Below are 24,547 nucleotides of genomic sequence, written 5' to 3' on the forward strand. Positions count from 1 at the left end.
TGATGACCGAGCGTCCGATGATCCCGGGATAAATTTTAGTGAAATGAAGGAAGAAAACAAACTACGAAAACACTGGCGAAGTAGAAAAAAATATCGGAACACGTGAATTTTTGAAAACGTTAATAATTTTGTCTTCTATAAAATATTATTTTTAGGTGATTTTTTTTCTGTTATTGTTAATTATTTTTTAGAATATATTTTGTCTTTTAAAGTTTGTTTCAGTTTTACTTATAATTTAGTTATACATAATATATTATATTCTTGGGATTTGCTAGTTTAGAGTTCAAAGGCACTCTGATGAAATGATAATATAGAAAAAAAGAATACATTTCTTTCCAAATAATTTATTGATGAAAACAATTACATTTATCATTACGAAGAGAAAATTAAACACACGCAATTGAAAGTACTCTCCACGACTAGTTTTTTTTTTTTCAAGAAATTAAACAAAGAGGGAAACAACTTTTTTTTTTCGGAAACCCATTAAAAAGATCGACTATTCTTTATTTGAATTTTGGATTAATAAATCAACTAACATATTTCATTTATTAATCCCAGATAGTATAGAAAGCCCAGTAGGGCTCCGTGTAAATGTTTAAACATTGGCCAGTGCTTCTAAAACTTTCTCCATGATGTCAATACCTTTCTTGTACATGTCCGCATGAACCCTCTCGTTGTGCGCGTGAACATACAGCGGAGTGTTCAGTATCGGTGTGAAATTGATTACCGGGATGTTGTGTAGTCGAACGAAACGGGCATCGGTGGCTCCCGGACATGTCACACATTTCAACTTCAAACCCCTAGAATATATAAACATTAATTTACTATCAGCAGTTTGAGGTATTAGTTCCAAAAGACCGCTCAATTTCTTGCTTCAATTCTCACGCTGCTGTATCTATGAGTTCGGATAGCGATGGTTCGGCGACAAATGGAAAGATAATATGGCTAAGCGACATTATAAATGGTCAACATAAATTTCATCAAATTCGCCACTGCCGAAATAATTGTAGTGGGTACCTATTATAAACCCGTACGGATAGGTATTAGCGATCTGACTCTATCCCGCGAAGCAGTCAAGTGTTCCAGTTAGAAGGGTGAGATAATCGATTTAAAATTAAGATTCTTCGTTGGACTCCACCAATAAAATTACAAGTGTCTAGTGACATTTTTAGCGCAACTAAGTAAAAAAAGTACCCCATAGACTTGACTTTCTTCTAGAGCAAAAAATTCGTCTGAACGAATTCTCAAATGTGACCTGATTGAAACAGCAATTGATTTAGTGTGTTTCAAAACAAACTTTATATTCTAGACAGATAGTAACTAGAAGTGTTAAACTTAAGCCCTAAAATAAACGTTATGTATGATAATAAACGTAAAACAATATTTAGAACAAACAAGCTAAATGTGTTTCTGTCAATCTCATTAGATAATAATGTCTGTTTTGTCGTATTTAAAAGCACACAAACGTAAGTGATTTGTTTATTGACAATAAATTTAATTTATATATGAATTGAAACCTGTCTTTAGCACTATTTCATCTAAGTTAAAGAATTGATATATCTCTATGTATTTTTCAGATTACGCTATAGTAAAGATCTTCAAACAGGATCGAAACAAAACTTTGTTCTATTCACAGTGACTTTTGCTATTGAAAAACATATACTACATAAACTACATTTTCTATTAAAAGTATAACATGGATACCTTAATTGGATGTAAAAAAAAATGACAAATTTATTATATTTTAATGCTTATTTAGTATACTGATCATATAAAACAGCCTTAAACCCAGGAAGTTAAATAATAAAATTGTTTTTCACCAAAGATTGGAATAATTTTTACACAATACAGCCGCATCTATAAAATTATGAGTATTATGCAGATGTAAACATTGTTAATCTTGGTGATATTAAATGGATTTTCTTCCACTATCACTACGAACCTTTGCGTGGATTTGCTTCTCATCAAATCTTGACCCATATTTCACGTGGGTTAATCTTTTTTAAATTTGATTTATCCTTTCCGAAGCGCGAAAAGTTTTTTTTGTCAATACACGATAAAAAATTTAGGAGCTAATTTATTGTGAAATCAAAAATTCTTACATCTTTTCGATAACTTCGACCAGACTATTCCAGAATGGTACACTTCCATCGGTTTTCGTGCTGTAAACTTGTGGATTTTTCACAAGATATTCGAAGGTGACACCCTCGCCGGCCTCTTTGCACCAGGCTTCTATCTGGAATTCAGCTTAAGATTTAATCGGAAAGTTAATTCTAGAACTACAAATTACTCGTAACTTGTTTGTATAGCAAATACCTGCACAAGGGATTATCTAAACGACTTAATGGGTTATCTATCTATAATATAAATATATGGTGGTGTATCCCTTTGTGTTTGTCTGTTTATGTGTTTGGGTGTGTGAATGTATGTATGCATGTATGTATTATATGTTCCGTATAAGTTGCGTATGTATTATATATAGATTCCGAAACGAAAAATAAACTGTTCAAGAAATCTGCAAACAAGTGATCCCGTGAAGTTTGGTAGCAATCTTATCAAATCGTTTTATCTATATTGTATAATTTAATTAGTGCCATTTATATTAGGTGCGTATTTACGCAGCATCTAGTTAAAGGTAAAGATCCGCTATCGTTTAATGTATGCAACCGGTAATGTATCCAAAACACCTGTTTGTTTGAAAATGCCCCATAATCCTATGTTGATGGTACTATGATCTTCGGAGTGCCAACAATAAGTTTCGTTTCATCAGTCAATTGTTTTAAAAAATAGAATATTTTAATATTCTATTAGTGTTTTCACAAGCTACTATACTCTGTTCCAATTACGAAGTCCCTTTTGACACTTCTTAGAACGTAACTCTTTCATTTTTAACGTAACGCTTTTATTAGCTTCAGACTTATGTATGCTAGTATGTAACGGAATCTTTGAACATGATTTTGACCCGAAATTTTGTATACTTATTAAGGACCTATGACAATTCAATAATAATAAAAAATTTAAAAAAAAAATAAAAAATTGAAATTCAACTAAAAAATGAAAAATAAATAATAGTTTAAAAAAACTACCAAAATACACTTTTATAGAAAATACAACTAAAAAATAGAAAATAAATTTGAATTAAAAATAGTGTAAGAAAAAATGATTTTATTTAAAATTTATTTTCTATTTTTTAGTTGGATTTTCTATAAATGCGTATTTTGTTAGTTTTTTTAAACTATTATTTATTTGTTCATAGTCGTAAACATCGTTTAAAAAATACACAATCAATCTAAATCATTATACAATTAAGTGACGCACACAATAACATAATAATAACATCTGTCTCACGGAACTTCATAATTGGAATAGAATATAGGTATTTTTAAGGCATACCATATTCCCAAACTCAACCAGATCAACGTCAGGTGCTATCCTCACGTCGAACGTGGCGCTCAGTACTTCAGGTAAAACATTAACCATAACTCCTCCCTGGAACATGAATGCTTTCGATAAATCTATACTAATATACTCGTATAAATCTACAGTGGTTTTTATGGATGTTCCGTTATCTTATACCTTTAAACGAGCAATTCTTGTATATATATCAATATATATATAATCTGAATCTCGGAAACGGCTCCAACGATTTTCATAAAATTTAGTAGGTATACAGGGAATTTCGGGGGCGATAAATCGATCTAGCTACGATTTATTTTCAGAAAATGTTGTTTTAATCGTGTTTTCAATAATCCTCTTCCAGACATATATTGGCGAATAATAATACTATTTTTCTTAATTGAGGGCAACTAACCGCTTTAAAGACACAACAAGATGGTGTTATCAAAAAAAAAACCGAGCAAAGTTCGGTCATCGTCTAGTAACTATTAAACCATGCATCCGATTGACTTGAAACTTGGCATCTATGTAGAAAATATATGCACTTAATGGATAGGCTAATATTTATATGAGTGTTGGACTCCCTACACCAGTTCCGGGGGCGTTAATGATGAGAATCTTTGTGGGGGTGAGAAATAATGCCCAGCGAAGCGGACGGGTACAGCTAGTATATATATAATACACAAAATATGTTAAACTTAAATGAATTAGGTTGTAGAAAAATTTACTGGCCATTATTATTATCTGTGAGCGGCAAATATGCGGTTGTTTTTTGATTAAAAAGGCACTGGTAAAAAACAAAAATTTCTCGCTTCGATGTCGTCAGTAAGTTTTATAGATGATTTAAATGAAAACGCTCTATAAAAATCAGTTATAATGAAATTAATTTTCCAGAGTTTGTAAAGATAGCACACGGTGCTGACCTCAAGTTGATTGAGATATGGTGATATTAAGATTGATAAGGATTGAAAAGGATGTGTTTTTAAGCTGTGGCGGATAGCCATCATACAAAGAAAGATAATCGACAGATGCCTGAATCTCGCTTACGACATTTTCAAGATAAGCTTCCATATAAACAAGTTCCGAACAACAATATTCGGACCGTCGGTCTACCGAGCAATATCACCCGCTCGGTGGAAGATCTTCCCTTTGTCGTTTAAGCCTCCCCAAAAAGCTATTTCGTGTCAAGTTGTGACGTATTAAGCACATTGAAGCGACAGCTATCATAGAATAGAAAAATCCGGAAACCAAATGAATACGAAGTGTCCCTATATATATTTTTTTTAAAACTATTCGTTTTTGTTATATAAACTTTCAATTATCTAGAACGTCTATCAAATTACCAACAGTTTCAGTACGGGTAGAATAAATTATTGAGAAGTTGCTTTAATAACAAGCTATGGCGTATTCTTATCAATGCATTTTGAATAATATAATTAGATTCAGCCGAAGAAATCGCTAAATTAAAAAATATATATTTATATTGCCCTGGTACAGACGAGCATGACCCCCGTGATGGTGAGTAGTCACCGTCGCCCATGGACGACAGCAATGCCAGGGGCACAGTCAAGCCATAAAATTAACCGTAAAATTACCGTTATTCCCATATCTACTTAACACTATCGTGCTCTTTATTTATTTTCGCTCGCATATCAGCAATCGACTCTGCTGTATCAGATATGAGTAGGTTTTTTTTTTTTTTTTTGTTATAGCTAATAGATACTTTTATTAAATTTCGACGCTATTGACTACTTCGAAATTTAACAAGATGCATAGGTATTTAAATATTAGAATATAATTATTATGAGAGGTAAAATAATTTAAGGGGGGTTTTGAGTAGAAAGTATATAAATATAATATATAACTTTATATGTAAATGAACGAAACTAAGATGTCATGTAAATTTGTAAGTGGTTAATATAATGTTTTGTAAAAGTGTAAATAGAAATGTAAAACACAGTGCATTAAATTATATTTAAGTGTTATTAAATTTTTTGAGGCTATAAATAATTTCATTTAAATGTATCATAAATTTATTCAATGTTTCCTCTTTTTTTGTAATTTCATTGCAATCTTTAAAGTCTATGTTATTTATTCGACATATAGTCTCAAATTCATACCTTGTATTAAAATATTTTGGACAATGATATAATAAATGTTCCATCGTTTGTATGGTGTTTGAATCGCAGGGACAAAAAGGGTCTTGTGTTATACGAAATCTGTGTAAGTATGCTTTATGGTAACCATGTCCTGAGAGAAATTGTGTTACAGCGAAATTTGGTGGAACTTTATCTATAAATTTCTTTAAGGATGTATAATCTGGAAATATCTGCTTGGTGTATTTACAATTATCTACTTCATTATACAGATTAGTAATTTCTTTAGTAAGTGACTTTTGATTTATTTCTTTTACAAAGCTTATTGGGAATTTGGCATAATTAGTATTTGTTGGTGATCTAGCCGCCTCTTTTGCTGTTATATCCGCCAGCTCATTACCAGGTATGTCATTGTGAGCTTTTACCCATACGAATTTAATTTGTTGTCCATTCCTTTCTATTTCGTGGATGCATTTTAGAGTCATGACTGCATGTGGATTAAATGTGTTGCTATTGCATAAGCCTTGTAATGTGGAAAGTGAGTCAGTGACAACGAATGCACTTACTCGTTGATCTCTTACCCACTTGCAAGCTGTAGCTATTGCCAATTGCTCAGCTTGGTAGACTGAGCATGAGCTGTGCAGTTTAATTAATTTTTTATGAATTATATTTTGCGAATCCTGTATCACAACAGCAGCACCGACATTATCATCAGACTTGCTGCCATCTGTATACAGGTAGTATATAATTTCTGTATGTCGTAAGAATACTTCTTCAAGTTCGTTTTGGTCATTAGCTATGTAGTGTTTAACAGGCTTTCGGTTAACAGGGTGTAATCTCATTCTAGGATGTGCAGGGGTTTCTAAGGTTATATCATCTGGTAGATACGGAGAAGATTCATTTAGTTTAGTTTTTTCATTGTTTGCTATGGTCTTAATTTGCATGGGAAGTGGTGGAAGCTGGGATAAGACTATTGAAAGTGGTGTATTAATGGTACGAAAACTGCGAATAATTTTAATACAAAACCTTCTCTGATGTGATAAGAGTTGTTTTTGTATGTATTTGTTTTTTAAAGCTGGTTCCCAGATGGACGCTCCATATGACAAGATCGGTACAATGACCTGTTGGTAAATGGTTCTAACATTTTCAGGATGAATTCCCCAGGTGGGACGAACATATATCTTTAGTTTATTAAAAAGCTTTTTGGTTTTGTCAATTATGTATTTTACATGATTAGTAAAGGTTAATTTTGAATCTATATTTATGCCAAGATATTTAATATTATTTACATGCTTGAGATATTTGTCATTCAATTGGATCTGTATATTTTTTGCTTTATTTGTAAACGCAATCAGTTGTGTTTTTTCGGGACTAAAGGTTAACTTATTGACATTTCCCCATTTCAGAATTTTATTGATAGTTCTATTGATATTATCCTCTAGGGATTGAATATTTTTATGAGCTGAGATTAGAAGCACATCATCAGCATATGCTTGTAAATATGTCTCGTCTGGTAAGGGGATTGATAACAAATCATCCATTATGAGATTCCACATAGGTGGGCCACAGACAGATCCTTGAATGCAGCCTCGTGACATTGCTCTTGTGGATTCAACGTCTGATAACCTGACCACTACTTCGCGCTCTTCTGTGTAACTTAGGAGAATACCATATATATTTCTGGGACATTTGATTCGTTTCAACTGACAAAATATTGATGGCCACCAAGCATTGTCGAATGCGCCTCTTATGTCGAGTGACACTATTGCCACTTGTTGTCCAGCATCCTTGGCCTCTCTTACAATCTTGATGGCTTTATTTACAGCCATAACTGTCGATTTCTGAAGCTTAAAACCGTACTGTTTTTCGTTATCAATCTGGTTAGTATACATGTGATGGTTTAATCTATTTATCAACAGTTTTTCGTAAAGCTTGCCGAAAACTGGTATGAGACCGATCGGTCGGAAAGATGTTAAAGTATCATAAGTTTCTTTTCCTGGTTTGGGAATGATTTTCGCTATTGCCCTTTTCCAAGGTTTTGGGAAATATTCAAGAATAAGTGCCTGATTTAAGATATTTGTTACTATTTCTGGATATGATTCGGTAGCAACCAGATATATGTCCGCTGTGAGGCCGTCATATCCTGGCGCTTTCTTTGAATTGAAAGTTTTAAGAGTTTCAATAATCTCTGTTGTGTTGAAAAGTGGTTCATTTTGCGTATTCGGGGGCAAGTACATTCTAGCGCGTATACTTCGTTGAATTTCATTGTCCTCTGTGTCAGTGGGGAAAAGTCCATTTACAAAGTATTGCGCTGCTTCATCCACATCATGCGTGTACTCACCATTCGATTTTTTTAGTGTAGAAGGAGGCTGCGCAACTGGTTTCGTTCGTATAATACGATTCGTAACCGACCAAACATTCTCTTTCTCTTGCATATTGCAGAATTCTTTAAAGCTCTTTGTTGAAGCTTCTTGTATTGCTTTAGCATAATGTTCTTTTATTTCTAATTTTTCTTTTATAAGCTCTTCTATAGGATTTCCGCGACGTGCCGCTTTCGATAATTTGTGATGATTCTGTATGACCTTCTTTTTCAAAATTTCCAACTCGTCAGTCCACCAGTGTGGTTTCGATGGCCGACCAGAAGACCGCGGTAAGGTCTTTTGACATGTGTTGTTAATACTTTTTATAAATTCATTTATATAATTATCTAATTGTGTTTTGTTCATGCATAATATGTTATTTATTTCATTCCGACTTATATATCTATTTAATTCTAATTTAAACTCTTGCCTCTTATCAGCTGTCCAAAAGTTGGGTTTGCTAGTATTATATCTCCATGTGGAGTTTTTAAGATTTTTTGTGAGTTGTCTATTTTTGTCCAGATTTATAGTGAAAGTTATTGATTTGTGATCGGATAGTGTGGTGATATCGTGATTGATTTTCCAGTCGGTAATTCTGATGTGTCTGTGGTCGCTTATCATCGTCAGATCTATATGCGAAGATCTAATAGCATTATTGGCCACAGTAGAATATGTACATTCATCGCCAGTATTAACTAAAATTAAATCATAATCAATAATGATATTGACAATATCATCACCGCGGCGACTACAATGCCTAGAACCCCACATTATGTTCCATGCATTGAAATCCCCTGTGACTATATGTATTGCGTTTGGGTTAAGACTTAAAAATCCTTTTAATTTATTTAAAGTGTTATCTACATCTATCTTGGGTTCTATATAAACCGAATATAAGTATATATTCATGCCAGAGAGATCTCTGGCTTGTATGACCGTGAGGTTGTCAGTAGTAGTAGGATTAATTAGAGTGGCACTGAATTTGTTAGATTTGATCGCAATAGCGGTCTTGCATTTGGATTTTTTATCTTTTTTATTTACATTTTGATATAGGGTATAACCTTGTATAGTCTTCGCATATAAATATTTGCCCGTATAAGGCTCAGTTATAAAGATAATATCTATCTCTTTTAATTTATCACGACCAATAACTTCATTTAATACTTTATGATTTCGATTGAAGTTTAGCTGCAAACAGTTTATTGTGTCAATTCTTCTATTAGTTCTACTTGGTTCCATAATCTGTGTTATTGATGGTTCTAGCCGCAATGGCTTGTTTTATGGGGCATTGGTTGGACGTAGCTGAGTGATTTATGGGGTTACTTTTGTTCAATTTAGTATTGTTTTTGATGCAGCTGAAGCATTTAACGACTGACTTAACACTTTTGTGGGGGCAATTTTCATATGAATGCAGACTTGAAGCACAATGAGAGCAATTGTGCTGCTCACTAGTGCATTTATTTTTGGTGTGTCCATACTGGAGGCACTTAAAGCAATGAAGAATTGCCACGTGCTCTCCAGCATAGACACGGGAATGATCGACGTTAATTCGTCCAGCTTCTAATACCTTTTGCCAGATTTCCGGACTGGCTCGGAAAACAGCATTATATAAATTATTATTTTTGTTGCTTCTTAAGAAGCAGAGTTTAAGGTGTGGTTCTGTATTTTTTGGGTCAAGGTGTTCAAGACAGTTATTCTGATTTATAAGTAGAGTGGTTAAATCTTTGGAGTCTACAGTTTTAGGAATTCCTTTAAGTATGAACATAAGTTGTAATTTATTTATTTTTTCAGCAGATAATTTATTACTTTTGGATTGTTTTATTAAATGGATAGTATTGTTAAGTTGTTCGTTTGTTTCGAATTCTATTTTAAGTTTGTCGTCTTTAATTGGCGAAATTTTTGTGGGTAAATATTTTTCTTTTCGGAAGGAAATTTCCTCTCTCCAAATCTTTCTAGATTCCTCTTTACTGGTGGAGCCATTGATTGTTACAAGTAAAGCGGGGTTAGATTTTTTGGGTTTATCTGACGTTCTAAGTGAAGGAAATTCACTTGATTTATTTGTAGTATTGGTTATGGTTGCATAAGTTTGTTTTTGATTGAGTTGATTAGGATTGATATTTGTGTATTCTTGATATGAGTAGGTTAGTTTAAATGGAAAATAGGTATGTAGCATTATGCTTTAGAACATTGATAATATTTTACGTTTTTTATTTGGTTGTATCCATTGCACGACAGTTCAGCTCACGTCGTCTGTACAAATATATATATAATCTGAATCTCGGAAACGGCTCCAAACGATTTTTATAAAATTTAATATACAGGGGATTTCGGGGGCGATAAATCGATCTAGCTACGATTTATTTTCAGAAAATATTGTTTTATTCGTGTTTTCAATAATCAACTTTATCGGTAATCAACTTTATGACTCTTCCCGACATCTATTGGCGAATTATAATACTATTTTTCATAATTGAGAGCAACTAACTGCTTTAAAGACACAATAACACTAAAGCTATTTCAGCAGATAGCATTGTTAAGCTACTCGAAGTCAATGAGTGTTTGGTTTAAGGTTAGACCAAGAAATTATGCCTTTCTGCTACAATTAAACTAATATGTACAATAAAGCAAATCACTACATTTAAAATTATGAGCCTCAATGTAAATCTATTATATTATTATTATAATATATACTATTTCTGTCATGAAGCAGTAATGCGTTTCGGTTTGAAGGGCGGGGGAGCCGTTGTAACTATACTGAGATCTCAGAACTTATATCTCAAGGTGGGTGGCGCATTTACGTTGTAGTTGTCCATGGGCTCCAGTAACCACTTAACACCAGGTGGGCTGTGAACTCGTCCAACCATCTAAGCAAAAAAAAAAGATGAATTGTTTATTTATATTACTTGCGTCTTTTTAACTCACGTGTTCACTTAAAACGCCTAAACGATTTTGGAATATTTCATCATTTTATCAATATATAATTCGTATTAAAATATCTATATATATAAAAGAAAGTCGTGTTAGTTACACTATTTATAACTCGGGAACGGCTGAACTGATTTGACTGGAAACTGACTGGTGAGGAGGTAGCTTAAAACCAGGAGAAGGACATAGGATACTTTTTATCACGTTCCCGTGGGACGCGACATAAAACGTGGTATAACAAAACGCAACTGATATAGAATAACAAAACGCAACTGACAGCTAAACGTAATATATTCTATGGTTAATTATAGTAGAATTTTGAAGTTGACCGGTTGATGTGTTTGAAACAAACCGTGTGGCGGAACAAAGTTCGCCGGTTCCACTAGTAATTTATAAAACAAAAATTCCGAGGCAAACTCGGTCATCGCCTAGTTTAACTTAACGAAGACAAATTATAGTTTTGGATTCTCACCTCGACTTGAGTTAAGTTGATTGTAGTTACGTCGCCTATGAATGTATTAATAGGGGGAAGCGTTTTACGTTTTTCTTCAGCACGCAGACTCATAAACTTGCTCAGTATCTTATAAAACTGCGGATGGTTAATGGAGAAAAAAAGATATATTAAATTAAAGCCTAATTATATTATATTACAATTTAGTTATATAATAAAATAAATGAATAAAAAATCCTTTTATTTATTGCTAACTATTATTCACCAAATTAAGCGGTATGAACTTAGTTTAAAATCTCGTACAATAATCGAAGAACCAATAATACACGATTTGTGAAATTAATTTAAATTAGTTTAAAATCAGTATCTTTTGACTAACTAGAAGAGAAACCGAGAAATAATAATAAATTTAGTTATAAGCATCCTTTTATACGAGTATAGCAGTTTAATTGTTTTTACATTAGCTACATTAAAATCTTTTATTGCATTTGAAGGGTGGAAATTGGGACTTTGATCATGTGACCGTCGATGGCGACATTCGTGATGTCTATGAACACCAGAAAGCGCCAGATTGTGAGTGCAACATCGAGGAATATTAAAATAATGTATTATAGTACTTTTTTTTTTTTTTTTATGTTTGAAAGTTTACTGGTGGCCCGAAGGCCTTTCCAGTTTCACCAGGACAGGTGGGCGAGCAAAGGCTCAGCCAAGAGGGGTGGGATTTGCTAACAACTGCCCGAGCGCCTCCGAAGGAGACCTAACAACTCAAGAGCAATTGTTTCGCGAATGAATCTACTACCGGATCGGAATCGCGACCCGCTGAGAAGATCCGGCGAGAAACTCAGCGGGCTGATGCATGGGTTAGGTTGCACGTCGACCTCTTTGTCGAGTTCGACGAGTACGGTTACCGGGGTCCCTAAGCCTGCCCCTAGAATTAGAGCTGAAGGCATCTAATGCAAAGGTTATTGGATCTGATGGATCCGTAAGGACGTGTCTAGGGCGTCGACGGTGACTGGCTCCTGCATGATCAGGATTCGGGGAGTAGTCAGCGGCGGCAACGATAAGGCGATTATCATGACGCATAGCCTTATCGAAGTATCGTTCCGACGCTGACTTCATGTATTTCCGAATTGATTCGAGGCCCAGGTCGTCGTGTAGGTCAACGTTCCTCACGAACCACGGAGCCCCGACAGCTAACCTGCAAAAGCGGGATTGTAGGGATTGGAGGGTGTCTATGTGTGTGCGGGCCGCGTGAGCGAACACCACACTCGCGTAAGTCATGACGGGCCTTATGCAAGCTTTGTAAAGTGTCACCTTGTTCCGAAGGGACATTTTACTCCGCTTACAGATCATGGGGTAGAGTCTACCGAGAATAAACGCGGCACGGTCACGGACTGATTTTATATGCGGGCGGAATGTCATCGATGCATCCAGGGTAACGCCCAGGTACTTGACCTTCCTGGCCCAGGGTATGGGTTGTCTAAAGAGAGTAATCGGGGGTGTGAGATTCCTCCTCCTAATCCGGGAGGAAATCCGTGTGGAGCTTCCCCTCTGAAATAGCACCGCAGTACTTTTCGCTGGGTTGATGTCTATGCGCCATTTTCGGAACCACTGTCCTAGGGCTAGGGCTGCGCTCTGAAGCTTCTTCGCGATTAGGGACTTATTTCTACTAGAATAGTAAACAGTCGTGTCGTCGGCGAATAAAGCTAAATGGGTCGGCGGCGACCGGGGAATATCGTTGACGAATAAGCTAAATAGGAGGGGTGAGAGGACAGAGCCTTGCGGGACTCCAGCTGTGAGAGGTCGTGGGGAGGAGCGGGTTCCCTCGACTCGATATCGAAAAGAGCGGTTCGACAAGAAGTCCCGTATGATGAGCACGAGACTATCCGGCACGCCCATGTTGAATAGTTTGAAAATCAAACCATTGTGCCAGACTTTGTCGAACGCTTTTGCGACGTCGAAGAAGAGAGCTCCCGTGTATAACGGTTTTGGTCGATTAAGCCCCACAAGAATGTGCTCCGTGAGGCGGTGCACCTGTTGAACGCATGAGTGATTTGTACGGAATCCGAATTGTTCATCGATGAGAATGCCCTTGGATGAGACGAAGTCTCTGAGGCGTTTGTAGAGCAGACGCTCATACAGTTTGCCTAGAGACATGAGGAGGCTAATCGGGCGGTAGCTCGTCGGATGATTTTTTGGTTTACCGGGTTTATGTATGCCGATAACGTCCGCTTCTTTCCACACTGCGGGAAAGATACAGTTCGCCATAGCGGCATTGAAAATAGATGCCAACATCACGATGAGTTGGACGGGTAGAAGTTTGATAACGCGGTTAGATATACCGTCGGAACCGGGAGCCTTGCGAGGACGTAGGTCTTTGATCAAGTCTTTAACTTCTATCGGGGTGACGGGTGGTAACGCATCCGATGGTGGCAAGGAGGCTCTGCGTTCTACCTCACTGTCTACTAATTCTACATGAACAGGGTCCACGGATTGAGTGCTGGGCGTGCACTGGGTTTGCAATGTATCGGCCAGCAGCTCTGCTTTTTCGTCATCATCGAACGCCGCGAGTCGGCCTGAGGGGCCTACGAGGGGGGGCATAGTTACTACCGTATCCGATTTGAGAGTACGAGCTAAGCGGTAGTAAGACCTTTGGGAGGGCGCGAGTCCTTCTAAGAAATCAGACCATCTGGCATCTCGGACTTCGGCGATGCGAGACTTTACGTCGCGTTGTAGGGCACGCATTCGAATACGATTTTCCGCGGTAGGATACCTGTCGTAGGCGCGTATCGAGGCGTTCTTAGCTCTAAGGAGTTCCCTAATATCGTCGGACAATTTGAAGCGGTGAAGGAAGTCCTCCGCTACAACTTGTTTCGATGACCTATCTAATGTCGAGGTGATGTGTGACGTTAAGATGTCTATGGCTTCAGCGGTATCCTGAGGAGACGGGATAGAGTCCGGGTTAAACGGGAGCGATGGTGGATCAGATTCAGCCAGGCTGATGCCCAGCGTGTGCCAATCCACCACAGTCCTCGTGACGGGAACGGAATCGGGAGCGCGACCGAGCTTCATAACGACGGGACGGTGGTCTGAATCTAACTCTGAAACTACTTCGATCGAGTGTAAGCGCAGAGTTACGTTTTTTAATAACGCTATGTCGAGTATATCCGGGCGATGCGCGATATTTAGCGGGTAGTGAGTCGGGGTTAGCGGAGCGACGATATCGAAGGCGAGATCATCGACTAACGCGTCAAGCCGCCTGCCATTCGGGGTTGTGGTGTGTGAGTTCCACCTGATGTGTTTACAATTTAGGTCGCCCGCCAGAATGACAGAGCTCCCCATACCGAGCAGTGCCTCGATATCACTGCTTAGAACGATCTTATCCGGTGGAAGATAAACGGACGCGATAACGATCGGCGCGTGTCCCGTCAGTGAGATTCGGCACACTGATGCTTCGATATTAGCGAGCGCGGGAGGATCGAGCGGGACGCAATGCAGGGCTCTTCTATAGTAAATGACGGTACCACCACCACGGGCAGAGAGCCTGTCGTTCCTGACCATGTTATAGTTCGCGATTTTAGGGTCACGGCGCGCGGGCTTAAGTAGGGTCTCCTGCACTAAAAAGATATCAATTTGATGGTCACGCAAAAAGTCAGAAACCTGATCACGTTGATTTGCGAGACCGTAAGCGTTAAAAAATCCTATCGTTACGGATAGGGGCTTTATTCTACTTATATACGCCATTGATTACCGGCGGAGTGAGGGGAGGACGTACGTATTTAATGACGCGTATACGTCGGCGTATTCCTGCACAACGGCGATAAAGTGTTGTGCAGTGGAGGCAGCGCGAATGGCGTCGCCCAAAGCGTTAACGCGCTCAAAGTTGATCGACTGAAAGAAGTCGATCGCTAAAGCGAGATTTTCGGACGCGGTCGGAGGGCAAGTCGCGGGAGAGGGACGAGTCGCGGGGGCGGGCCGAATCGCGGAGGAGGGAGTTGTAGCCGTGTTCGTGTACGGCAGCGGTTTTGCCCAGGCCGAGACACTGGGCACCGCCGCCGGAACGAACGCTGGCTTAGCCTGCGACGCAGAGGGTGCCGAGGCTTTGATGTCTGGGCCGGAAGCTCGGAGGCGGTTTTGGCGGGCGACGCGGCGATTTATTTTAGGGGCTCGGGGGCAACCACGGTAATTCGCGGGGTGACCCTGTGTTCGACACAGGACGCAGCTAGGCGGTTCCGTCGCGGTTATTTGGTCGCGAGCGCAGAGGGCCGTGGCGTGATCGCCCAAACACTTAACACATCGGGGGCGCGCGTGACAGTTACGGGAAGAGTGCCCGTACAATTGACAGTTATGGCACTGGCTAGGAGTGCCTTTTTTATGGGGGGCTTCGATGGCGATACCGGAGAGCCTACAGACGGTCTGTGTGTTGAAGATTTTCTTACCCTCGGGGGTAGGCTGGAGGGTGACTAGAACCATATTATATGGCTCCCTACCGCGACCGGTGTGCATACGGTGCACAGAATTCACTGGAAAGCCCTGTTCTAACAGATCGGCCTTGACGAGCTCTACATCTAACTCTTTAGGGATTCCGCGTATTACAACGCGGAGTTCGCGCTCCTCCTGGAGCGTATAAGTATGGAAACTTATACGTTCCTTACGGAGGTAAGAAGAGAGGGCCCTATGGTCGTCGGGTGTTTGAACCTTAATTTGAATGCCGTTCGCGAGGTTACGGGCATTCGTGAAATTTATATTTTTGGCCTTAAGGGCCAGGCAAACTCGATCCCAAGCTGCCTTCTCCTGAAGGATAACCGGGGGAGGGGTCTGGGTTTTATTTTGTGACACCGGACGCGGCGACGGAGTGGCACGGGCTGGGGGCGCAACGGGAGTCTGAGGGCGGGGGCGCGACGCGTTCACGGCTTTGCTAATTTTAGCGGCTGCGGGAGCTCGAGACTCCGCGGCACGCTTCTTACCCTTCTGTACCAGGGTGAATCCATCCGTCGATGAGGCGGGGGCGAGGTCGACCTCCATGTCCGAGTCAGAGTCGGAGCACGAGGAGGCGGGTGCAGGCGACCTACGAGCAAGTGTAGGTATTTTAGAGGGCGCGACGGAGGCCGCGGATGATCGCTCAGCTGAAACGATGGTCACGGCGGACGACGCAGCAGCTTTTCTCGCCAGTATAGGCGACACGGGAGCGGCAGGCACGACAGAGGCTGCGGTGCTCAATGCAGAAGCTCTGCACGCAGGTACAGGCGACGCAGGAGCAGCGAGCGCGGCGGAGTCCTCGAGAGGGCTCGCAGTGTGATTGGCCTTGAAGGCCAGAAACTCTGAGGCGAGCTGTGGGTGGCGAAGTCGGAGGAATTCCGCGAATACAGCGTCCATGATCGCTGAGTACCCAGGTGGGGCGGCCCCGGGTCTTGAAAACACTCGCCTTGCGGCGAGGCCCCAACTTCTCGGACCTGAGCGGTTCTATTGAACACAGGTGGCAATGCGGCGCGATTACTACAGGACAAAGAAAAAGCTCAACAAAACAGAAATTACAAAAAGAAACAAAACAAATAAATACTTGCAGGAAAACACTTTGTCGGCAAATGTTCCACGAACACAAAAATAACTAAAACAAAACAAATAAAAGCTTCCAGGAAACACACTTGGTCGGCAGATGTATCACGAACACAGGCCGCGCGAACAATGGCCGGGCTAACAAAAGCCGGGCGAACAAAGACCGGGCGATCGAGTGGACAATGAGCACGTCCGCACGTGACGGGTGCCTCTATCGGAAATGATTATAGTACTATGGTTTTATTAAAACTCTTTGTGGGTTAAGTTATTGTCCGAATGCAATTGCTTTTACGATAAGACTTATTGTATATAATATAATAAAAAATAAAATATCTTCGTAATGCTTTTCAATCTGATTACGACTAAATTTTGATTTACATTAAAGTATAATCGATTTATATCGTATAGTATTTTTTTCGTTTTTCCCGAGTCTGTAGACATAATTAAAACTAATTTTACGGTTCAATCTCGTGTTTTTGTATTGTTTTATATTATTTAATTATCTCTTAATCATAAGATAACAGATTGGGAAAATAAAAGGCCAATCGGTAATACTACAATGCAGATACTGTTTTTTTTTTTTTTTTTTCAAATAAAGTATGCCGAAAGTCTAAGCAAGGCATAAAAGTCAAAGAAGCTGTCTTATTTCTAAGCGAATTGTACCGAATTGCAACGTTTAGTAGTATTTTCTTAGTAATATATCATCACCAACTTAATACAATACAAAATATGATAATTTGTGTAAAGTTTTGACGCTAAGCTATCAAAAATATTTGAATATTTTTTTTCTGCGGTTTTTACATTTTCAAAGCGTGGTTCATTTCACAATGATACCGTCCTGCACGTATAAATGTTATGACGCGCCCAAAAAAATATATTTGTAAAATATTATCATAAATAAATTTACTTTTTCACCGGCGTTATCAATGTCAAGGAGGGCGCCGTGTCCTGGTTCCCCTTTGCATGTCACTTTAACCTCTGCAACCATTCATATAAATTATTTAAGGATTTTTAGGTACATATAATATGTAAATTTCTTAATCATGAAAAGATTTTCTCATTTTAATTTTCATAAATCGTACCACTGAATGATGGTTTAGCGTTAAATTCAATATGACTGACTAAATTCAATGTGACTTTTAGGGTGTTTTTTTTTGTTATTTTAAATAAAGCATATAATAATACTAGGAATAGAGTAAGAGATAGACCTAAGAAAAAATGAATGGGTTACATGAAATACGTGACGTGTAAGAAGAAATGGTATATGGACAGAGGAGTATTGAAGGAGAAAACATGTTGCGCCGACCCCAGGTGACTGGGAGAAGGGTAGGAGAATGATTATGAATATTAAAATGTTTGAATACTTGCTGGCACCGCTGCGATGAGATGATGGGTGCAAGGCTTATTCGAATAAAAGTGAACTGTTTTGTAACTGGTTTATTAATCGGATTAAAGTTTGTACAGTTTTATGGGACCGACAATGATGAATGATATGTTTTTCGTTGCCACACGTTGTCTTATTTTGAAAGTGCACGCCTCTTCCCCGCTTCTGCCGCGGTGAGGAAAATAGGGTTGCTATGTTTCGGACAATATTAAATAGTGGAAGTATTTATAATGTATAAACGATTTATGTATAATGGTATTATATGTATAATGTATTATTAAGTGAAGTACTTATGTATAATGGAAGTATTTATAATATGCAGACGCGAAATAAGCGATAACTACGAGATATAGCAAAATTTTCGAAATTTGGTCGTTGCAAATGAAGGACACAGACTGCGGAAAGAAACGATAAAAACGAAGAAGCGGCAGTTCTGCGGTAAAGGAAGGATGCGCAATAACTTATGTAGTCCTTACTGCAGGCTCGTACCGCTACGCGATGAGAATCACCATCAATTTCACTTATTTACATATAAATTACAATAGAGACACAAAGCGCGCGCGCGGTAGTTCAGCCATTACATTTTCTTCTCGAGTCGATGTCGCCACACGATCTCGCTTGCACGCGTCGTTAGGTAAAGTGCGGGAGAGGCATGGGACAGGATTTGCAAAACCAAATTAAATGTTGCTATTTTCCGAAACCAAAAACTAACAGTTATATACCAGCACAACCAATATATATTATGAATAAACCAGTGGAAGTATATTACAATAAAACTCACGTCTCGAAGTACGTTCACCGTTGAATACAATTAGCTCGTTTGGTTCTGGGCTGGGCGCGCTCTCGTCCATTCCAAAGCCCACGTTCAGGTTTTTAAATTCCTGCGACTCGGAGAACGCTTTCATGCCGTATGTACTGCCTATTTCTTCGTCTGCTCATCAATCAAGATAAAGCTATGTACAGCAACGACCTTGCTACATAAACTTTACTTAATTGTAATTAGTAATTGTAAGTCGTCGTGGCCTAATGGATAAGACGTCCGGTGCATTCGTGTTGAAGCGATGCATCGGTGTTCAAATCCCGCAGGCGGGTACCAATTTTTCTAATGAAATACGTACTCAACAAATGTTCACGATTGATTTCCACGGTGAAGGAATAACATCGTGTAATAAAAACGAAACCCGCAAAATTATAATTTGCGTAATTACTGGTGGTAGGACCTCTTGTGAGTCCGCGCGGGTAGGTACCACCACCCTGCCTATTTCTGCCGTGAAGCAGAATGCGTTTCGGTTTGAAGGGTGGGGCAGCCGTTGTAACTATAATTGAGACCTTAGAACTTATATCTCAAGGTGGGTGGCGCATTTACGTTGTAGATGTCTATGGGCTCCAGTAACCACTTAACACCAGGTGGGCTGTGAGCTCGTCCACTCATCTAAGCAATAAAAAAAAAAAAAAAAGGGAGATATAGAAACAAAACAGATATAGGATTGATTGACCTATAAATATGTTTAAGTAAAGAAACTTCCTTTAACTGGTGGTAGGACCTCTTGGGAGTCCGCACGGGTAGGTACCACCACCCCGTCTATTTCTGCTGTGAAGCAGTAATGCGTTTCGGTTCGATCGGTAGCCGTTGTAACTATACTGAGATCTTAGAACTTATATCTCGAGGTGGGTGGCGCATTTACGTTGTAGATGTCTATGGGCTCCAATAACCACTTAACACCAGGTGGGCTGTGAGCTCGTCCATCATCTAAGCAATAAAAAAATAAATAAAAAACCTAAATTTTATTGCGCTTTTTGAAAACCACTTCAACTAATGTGGAATGTCAACAAAACAGCGGTGACAAAGATGAAAAATATGAAGTCACTAATTTCTATTTGTGAATTTGAAACGTGGTTTCTTTGTTTTTACAGTTTAGTGTAGTAATGGTAGTACATAGTTTAGTATGTAATTGAAAAAAATTAAATACTTTGTTTTGTACTGAGCAACATGTTTGAAGTTTTCTATGTAATTATAACAAAAAACACAATGTTCCAACTCACCAGGTACAAAACTGACGTGTGTTGTTCTTTTCAAACGTTTGCCAGACTTATTAAATCTACTGATAGCTTCCAGGTATATCATGCCGGTGCTCTTCATGTCTTGAGATCCGCGGGCGTATATGAATCCATCGTCAGTGAGTTTCGCCTCGAACGGGGGATAAGTCCACAACTCCTAGTTATTGAATTTAACAAAACTAGATTTGATTTCTACAATAAATTTACCAAATTTCGAATCGAGAAGAGCGCTTGTACTAAATACTTTTTTTTTTATGATTGAAGGATTACTGGTGGCCCGGAGGCCTTTCCAGTTTTACCAGGACAGGTGGGCGAGCAAAGGCTCAGCCGGGAGGGGTGGGATTTGCTAACAGCTACCCGAGCGCCTCCGAAGGAGAGCTAACAGCTCAAGAGTAGCTGCTTCGCGAATGAATCTACTACCGGATCGGAATCGCGACCCGCTGAGAAGATCCGGCGAGAAACTCAGCGAGCTGATTCATGGGTTAGGTTGCACGGCGAACTCTTTGTCGAGTTCGACGAGTACGGTTACCGAGGCCCCTAAGCCTGCTCCTAGTGTTAGAGCTGAAGGCGTCTAATGCAAAGGCTATTGGATCTGATGGATCCGTAAGGACGTGTCTAGGGCGTCGACGGTGACTGGCTCGTACTAAATACTAAAGAGTATTAGAAGCTTTAAGAAACATAACGCTCAAATAAATGATGAACTGGAAACATCAGTGCATTTTATAGTTCAATTGAACGTATTTTTCTTCTTAGTTTTAGTTTTTGACTAATTGGTTTTATTTTTTATCGTTTCAAGTATGATCTTGTTAACTTTTAAATTTGTAATAATTTTGCTACCGTCAAATAATGAATTATTCTGACTAAGGTTACAATCTTCTACTGTTATATATTACCAATTAATTCTGGTCTAAAAAAAAAATATGTGGGCTGCTTGGACACATTCTTGGCATAAGCAATGTATGGATATTACCTATGCCATCACGAGAAGGTGTTTACTTATCATTTGGTAGCTCGTCTGTCAATGACTTTGACATTGACGTTGGTATTAGAAAGAAACTTACTTCGTTAACAGGCACGACATCCATATGAGAATTGAGCAAAATCGATGGTAGATCTAGTTGAAGGCCCTGGAGCGTGACAACAACTACTGGTTTCTTCGGCACTATCTCATGTACCACAACCGGCAAATTCATTAACCTCGCTTGCGCTGTCAAGAACTCTACGCAGGCACCTTAAGATTTCAGGCAGTATATTAATGTAATAATATTATATACATATTTAACGGAGCAGGGTAGGATGAGTGTGGTCAAACATTGCCGAGAACTCAAAATAACAGCTTGGACAATCAATACATATGTTTATTTTCACTATAGCCAATACATTTACAGGGAATCGCTAATGATTCGCTAAGGATTGCGATTAGTCGACAAACGGGGTAAGTTTTTTCTCCTACCTACGCTGATAGCCTTGAGAGGCTATTTCAGCTTACCCTAGCGTGTGTAGGTGAGCTCACGGGGCTCAAACCGGAGAGTTGCTAACACTGACCCTAGCAAGAGCAGCGCTTCGCAGAATCTACCACCGGATCGGAAACGCGACCCACTGAGAAGATCCGGCGAGAAACTCAGTGGGCTGTGTCTGTGGGTTTTCGCTCGTCGAGCCCTTCGTCGCAAGCGACGGGTTCGACGAGGACGGTGACCGGTGCTTGTAGTGCCTAAAAGCACCACGACTGTTCAAATCGGTGATCTCCTTCAGAATGATGGCGGTCTTTTCTTTACCGTAAAACTATACTTTAAACGTCAACTGTCAAACAGCCTCAAACGACAAACCGTCGGAAACTAGTGTTGCCATCGCTGTATCGAACTGCTCGACGTTTCCGACTAAACTCGGTTTATAGCATTTACTGAGACTGCGACATAATATAATTTAATACAAATACGTTAATTTTCATTCTTGGATTGAGTATGCTCTACTAGAATGTAATAGGTTTTTCGTTCGTAATAGTTAGTACAAAAATGGTGATAGTTTATCTAAGACGATAACGTTTACGATCGTATATATATCTTTTTAACACGTTTTTTTAGATTGGTAATTAGTATGTACATGTGTTATGTAGTACGTATGCTTGTTTTTATGCAGAAAAGTCTCTGTTTCATTTTCAATCGACTACTTTTCAACTATTAATTTACTGGTGGTAGGACCTCTTGTGAGTCCGCACGAGTAAGTACCATCACCCTGCCTATTTCTGCCGTGAAGCAGTAAGCGTTTCGGTTTGAAGACTGGGGTAGCCGTAGTAACTATACTTGAGACCTTAGAACTTTTATCTCAAGGTGGGTGGCTCATTTACGTTGTAGATGTCTATGGGCTCCAGTAACCACTTAACACCAGGTGGGCTGTGAGCTCATCCCCCCATCTAAACTATACAAAAAAAAAAACTATTCAAGACTACCGATTCACTTGAAAAATTGCACATGTATCAAGGACCGATGACAATACAATAATTTAATAACTTCGCTCCAGTATGAACAAGATAAATGAATTTTATATTGATTGTTCTGTTCGATAGTTCGATTTGCGTTCTAGAGATATTTTTAAGCTATTTAGCTTCTATCGCGGGCCTTGAGCGCGGCGACTGAATCAAGAAATTCCGTAACGAAAATAACCTGACACCCCCCCTACGCCTACTATGTAGCTCGCGTTCAACACATTCACACGTTGCGCTGGTGTAGTGTTTGTGAATAAGCGCGCGGCGTGACGTCGCCCTGCATGAGCATCATGAAAAGTCTCTCTCTCACGCGGTCTAGCTTATGAGTGTGAAGAGGACCGTTAATGTTTATAAATATAGCGTGGTCTTATTTTTAATATTGTTTTAATATTAAATTATTATTGTCTAATTGTAATTGCATAAGTTGATAAAAAATGCTTTGCAATAGCTTTACCGCGGTAGTCCCCGAGTGCCACACGTCTTTTTTTTTAGTTTTTCTTTAAACCGAAACTGCTTTTTTGCAGTCGTTACAGAATTAGGCAGGAACGTGGTGTGTGCAGGCTTAGAAAACTCCCTAGCACCACTAAATTCAATTGGTTATTTACTACTCAGAGACAAACAAACAATACTCACTATAATCCACATCTGGCTGTACGCTTGGTATTTTTAAATATTCCCGGAACCGCATTATTTCTTCGTCGTTTTCCCAGGCTGCCATATTGAAAATAATTTCAGAGTAAAACAACCCGAATACTGAACCTTGAAATTTTGTAAAAATAATAATATATTATTTTTAAGAACAGAAACAAAATAATACTTTTAAAATAGTGTCACGTAACAATCAGTTAACAATTCAATTCTTTTTTTAGGTTGTCAACAAAATGCTTTGACGCTAATACGAACAACATGCACTAATTAATAACAAAAGTGAACTGAACGTATTGCAGTTTGTGTTGTATGACTTTCCTTATCAGTTGTTATGTGGTTCGAGAGCACATTGAATTCAATTTTAATATTAGATTATACCACTATGCGATATCACTTCGTTAATGACTTTTATTATTTTAACTGTTTTCTATTACAATTTATAGCCGAACGAGATTGAACTAATCAATCTTACTGGACGTATCGCCTTAATCCACGCATCTTCTTTTTTAGGAAGCAGCCATATTATCTTCCTGTTGGTAGTTGGCAGGAATTGATAATCTTTATGCAACACAACTAAAACTTCGGTCTCGTATTTAAAGTCTATGAGGCAAAATTTCGATGTCGATATTTTCTGTATTGAATACATACTTAGCCTGGCCATAAATACTGTTACAATTAAAAATAAACAAAATATTACATTTGAATCTGGAATCTGTCATTTTTATATTATTGCACATTCAGTTTTCTCATTTTGGTGCCAATACATTGTACAATATTTTGCGATAATAAAATGGAGTGGGGTGATAAAGAGAACCGGATCGCTGTGATTGCATTACACAAAGTAGGTATGGAGCCAAATGCAATTTTTAAAACTCTCCATACTCTTGGTATTAGTAAAATGTTTGTGTACCGGGCTATTAATAGGCGTAATGAGACCTGCTCTGTTTGTGACAGAATAAGATCTGGCCGTCCACGTAGTGTTCGTACGAAAAGGGTGGTCAAAGCAGTAAGGGAAAGAATTCAAAGAAATCCTGTCCGAAAGCAAAAGATTTTATCTCGAGAGATGAAGATAGCACCTAGAACCATGTCGCGTATTTTAAAAGATGACTTAGGAGTCGCAGCCTTTAAGAGACGTACTGGTCATTTCTTAACTAATAATTTAAAAGAGAATAGGGTGGTAAAATCGAAACA

At 38.8% G+C, this 24,547-nt stretch overlaps 1 protein-coding gene across 3 annotated transcripts; it reads right to left on the bottom strand.

Annotated features, from left to right (window-relative positions):
• Positions 1-328: 328 nt before the first annotated feature.
• LOC114253609 (aminoacylase-1) lies at positions 329-23,645 on the bottom strand. 3 transcript variants are annotated; one of them, XM_028188571.2, is made up of 9 exons: positions 23,342-23,644; positions 21,288-21,457; positions 20,212-20,383; positions 18,950-19,099; positions 17,692-17,762; positions 11,250-11,366; positions 3,394-3,489; positions 2,103-2,236; positions 329-800 (listed from the first exon to the last, which is right to left on the bottom strand). In XM_028188571.2, the coding sequence occupies exons 1-9, from the start codon at positions 23,424-23,426 to the stop codon at positions 596-598; spliced, it is 1,200 nt and encodes a 399-aa protein (XP_028044372.2). In that variant the 5' UTR covers positions 23,427-23,644; the 3' UTR covers positions 329-595. The 3 variants fall into 3 exon arrangements, with proteins under 3 accessions (XP_028044372.2, XP_089592934.1, XP_089592933.1); XM_089736808.1 differs by lacking the exon at positions 11,250-11,366 and having other exon boundaries at positions 23,342-23,645; XM_089736807.1 differs by lacking the exon at positions 3,394-3,489 and having other exon boundaries at positions 23,342-23,645.
• Between the last annotated feature and the right edge of the window lie 902 nt (positions 23,646-24,547).

This window comes from Bombyx mandarina, chromosome 22 (genome assembly GCF_030267445.1).
Source record: "Bombyx mandarina strain Sakado chromosome 22, ASM3026744v2".
NCBI classification, from domain to species: Eukaryota; Metazoa; Arthropoda; class Insecta; order Lepidoptera; family Bombycidae; genus Bombyx; species Bombyx mandarina.

Bases quoted from the DNA above. Each gene is read 5' to 3' on its own strand.
- LOC114253609 (XM_028188571.2), bottom strand. From the start codon at position 23,426: ATGGCAGCCTGGGAAAACGACGAAGAAATAATGCGGTTCCGGGAATAT. The intron at 11,367-17,691 runs GTAAATTTATTT...AACCATCCGCAG, and splicing joins TTGATAACGCCGGTGAAAAA to TTTTATAAGATACTGAGCAA. The intron at 2,237-3,393 runs GTATGCCTTAAA...GCTGAATTCCAG, and splicing joins TGGTTGAGTTTGGGAATATG to ATAGAAGCCTGGTGCAAAGA.